The sequence below is a fragment of the Eucyclogobius newberryi genome, unplaced genomic scaffold (genome assembly GCF_026437365.1).
Source record: "Eucyclogobius newberryi isolate DKJ021-1_F unplaced genomic scaffold, fEucNew1.0.hap1 SCAF_6, whole genome shotgun sequence".
Classification (NCBI taxonomy): Eukaryota; Metazoa; Chordata; class Actinopteri; order Gobiiformes; family Gobiidae; genus Eucyclogobius; species Eucyclogobius newberryi.
Genome location: NW_027316278.1, coordinates 26,305,980 through 26,308,973, shown reverse-complemented (window position 1 = coordinate 26,308,973; position 2,994 = coordinate 26,305,980). Strand labels below are relative to the sequence as shown.

The 2,994-nt window shown below is 44.4% G+C and overlaps 1 protein-coding gene across 1 annotated transcript in view; it reads right to left on the bottom strand.

The window, feature by feature from the left end:
* Window positions 1–2,348, bottom strand: part of kremen1 (kringle containing transmembrane protein 1) — a 79,075-nt gene extending 76,727 nt beyond the window's left edge. The window contains exon 1 of the mRNA XM_072432631.1: window positions 2,252–2,348. Coding sequence (XP_072288732.1) covers window positions 2,252–2,330 — 79 coding nt within the window. The 5' untranslated portion in view covers window positions 2,331–2,348. The remainder of the gene's footprint in view (window positions 1–2,251) is intronic.
* Between the last annotated feature and the right edge of the window lie 646 nt (window positions 2,349–2,994).

The window sequence follows — 2,994 nt, the reverse complement described above, 5'->3', positions numbered from 1 at the left end:
TGAATATTGGGGAATGATTTCTCTGTTGTTTTATTGTGGTGTCAATAATCGTTACGTTGTGATGTTATGTACAGTGTCTAAAGAGAAAATCCCCAAATCATTGTGTGGTAATTATTAACATTTCCTTTTCCTGTGTTAATTTGTGTTGACAGAGTAGACTTTGAATTTCAAATATTTACAGGCCATACTGTTAAAACCATAAAGTTATATGTGTGTTAGAGGAAATAGACTTAAATAAACACAATTACAGTACTTCATTACAGGTGTTTTTTTTGTTATTTTTTAATATACAACTAAAAACACTTGCCTAACAAAGACATGACCTAACAAAAAGTTTAGTTTTAACGTTCCATCTCAAATTGCTTTAAAAAACACTGTTTAGTTGCTTTCTTGGATTAATTACTTTGATGAGCCGCTATATTTCCTTTCGACTCAAGTCACATCAGGACAATTTTGATTGTGAAATTCAGACTAACATTATTATTGAGCCTAGTAGGAAATGACTGGAAATGAAATGCTTAATTAGAAGCAATACAATAGTTTGAACGTTGAACGGAGACAAAGGAGAAACATATTTTGCATTTTGGTGCCGAGGGACAATAGACACAGCCTTTTCGCATCATTTTAACAAAACACTTTTCTGATTGTTCTGACTTTGGTCCTGCTTTGAGCCCAGTCGTGACGTAAACCTGGTTCGGACCTGTTCTAGTTCCAGTTTAGTTCTGCCATCTCATCCATGTTTTGCTCACATTTGAATGCGTGTGAGGGTGTGCAAACTGTGGATACGCACTCAGTCTGTGCAATAACAATAAAGTTCACTTCCAATATCATAAACCCTTACTTTAACAGATGATAGGCGCAGACAGGTTGGTGTGTTTAACCTGTACTGACCGTTTCATTGCACAGTGCACATTAAATGGAACATGGTAGAGCATGAAACAGGCCTATCCCCTTACCACCATATGCTGTCCACATAAATGACGTGTTACTGTACGGGACGACATACGCCACAGCTGACTTCCACTCAGCGTTACGAGGGGGAATACCATTGCTTTAAATACTTTGTTAATACATAGGTACACATGGGAGCAGTTACGTACGAGCCCAGATGCTAGACCCTCTAATTTGAATTGCAGGGCTATAATTAAGAGACAGAAAAAAACAAAACAAAAAAGGAAAGCGCACGGATTTGGTGCTTTGACATGAAACGCGGCGCAAATTACAGCGAGAAGAGGCTCGGTTTGTGCGGTCGCCGTTATTAGACGTGCGCGTTTCAGGGGGAATAAACACGGGGGGCCCTGAAAAACACGGGGCCCGGGCAGAAGAGGTTAAACGTGTTGCACAAACGCGTAAAAAGGAGAGCGTGACGTGAATTAGTCTGAACTTGAAGGCGCATCAGAGGCGTATAGAGTGTCTGCGTGCGCATTTAAAGTTCATTTCAGGGTTAAACGTGTCTGAAAGGATCATTGTCATAATCATAATGAGAAAAAATATAGAAGATGACACTTAATACACTGTAAAAGGGCATGACAAACGTGAACATGCATACCTACTATATAAAGCTACATGCAAATCATTTTTTTTTAAGTTTTTTTTTTTTATCAACTAGTGCGTAAAAATCAGGAAAGATTATCACGCCTTTGAGATTGCTAAAATATGAAATAGGGAAACAGACGTGGAGGGGAGCGCAGGTCTGGAGTCCGGCCCGGCCCCTCGACACTCCGCTGGGTTGGATGCTCCGGGGGGGAGACGGGGCATTGAACCCTCGTCCTCCTATGATTCTACCGGATGATGTAGAAGTCGTCGCTCCCGGTACTTTCAGCCTGTTTTGGCAGCGGAGGCTTTCGGGATCGATCGCTTACGCAACCCACCGCTCACTCACACAAGCACATGAGCATGATTTATCATTTCTAGCATAATCCATAATCAATTAATATCAATATACGGAAGAACATGAGCATAATTATCATGGTGGCGTTATTCATATACTTCAATTCTAATTCATGTTGACTGGAGTCCAAATGGGACGTTAAATGATTTGTTCTGCAAGAAAAACAAGAGCTGATTGGTGTTCAGACGTAACACACGCGTTATAACAACGTAATTACACCTTTAACAATGTCAAAACTACATGATAACGCGTTTTATCCGTTTTTTTGCGCGTAAAACGTGACGATCTCCCCCGGTGCGTAAAAGACACCGCGGGACCATTGTCACCGGGGGAAATGGTGACAGCAAAGTTTAGACTCACCCGTGTCAAAATGACTGAAAGCCGCGGAGGAGACGAGCCCGGCCAGGAACAGCGCAGAGGTCACCGTCCAGGGATCCATTGGTGAGGCGGTGCACGGCGCAGGGTTTGCGCTCCTCAGGTGGACTGCGGTCCGGGGAAGAGATGCGCGCGCGCCGGCTGACCCACGGGCAGAAGGAAGGAAGGAAGGAAGGCAGGAAGGAAGGAAGGAAGGAAGGAAGGATTGACTGGGGGACTTCGTGTCGCTCCCTCCGCAACCTCGTTACAAGTCCAAGTGAAAAGTTGATACGTCTCCAAGCTGCGTCTACTACGACTCGACTGACACCAGCGCGGCGACGGGAGCAGATAGTAGAACGCGGGGATCCGATTTCCAAGCCATGTGACAGGAAACAAGGGCAAACTGATTCAACCTGCAACTGCGCTGGAAGTGTGAAGCCGAGGGAGAGGAGGAGGGATCGGGGAGGGAGAGGCAGGAGGCAGGAGGCAAGAGGCAAGAGGCTGGGCTCAGGGTGCGAAGAGTGTGGAAAGTTCACATCAAGTGCTTATTTGATCCTAAATGTGAGTCCTGATGTGGGTTTGTTTTCTGATTTAGTCCTGGTTTGGTGCAAGTGTGAATGCGCCATCACTGTTGCACAGGCAGTTTTTGGCATATGTTGCATGGCTGTGTTTCTCCTGGAATGCCAAAACATAGGCAGGGGCACATGTTAACTCCTGCACACAATCATCACATCCACAATGAGTCTAAA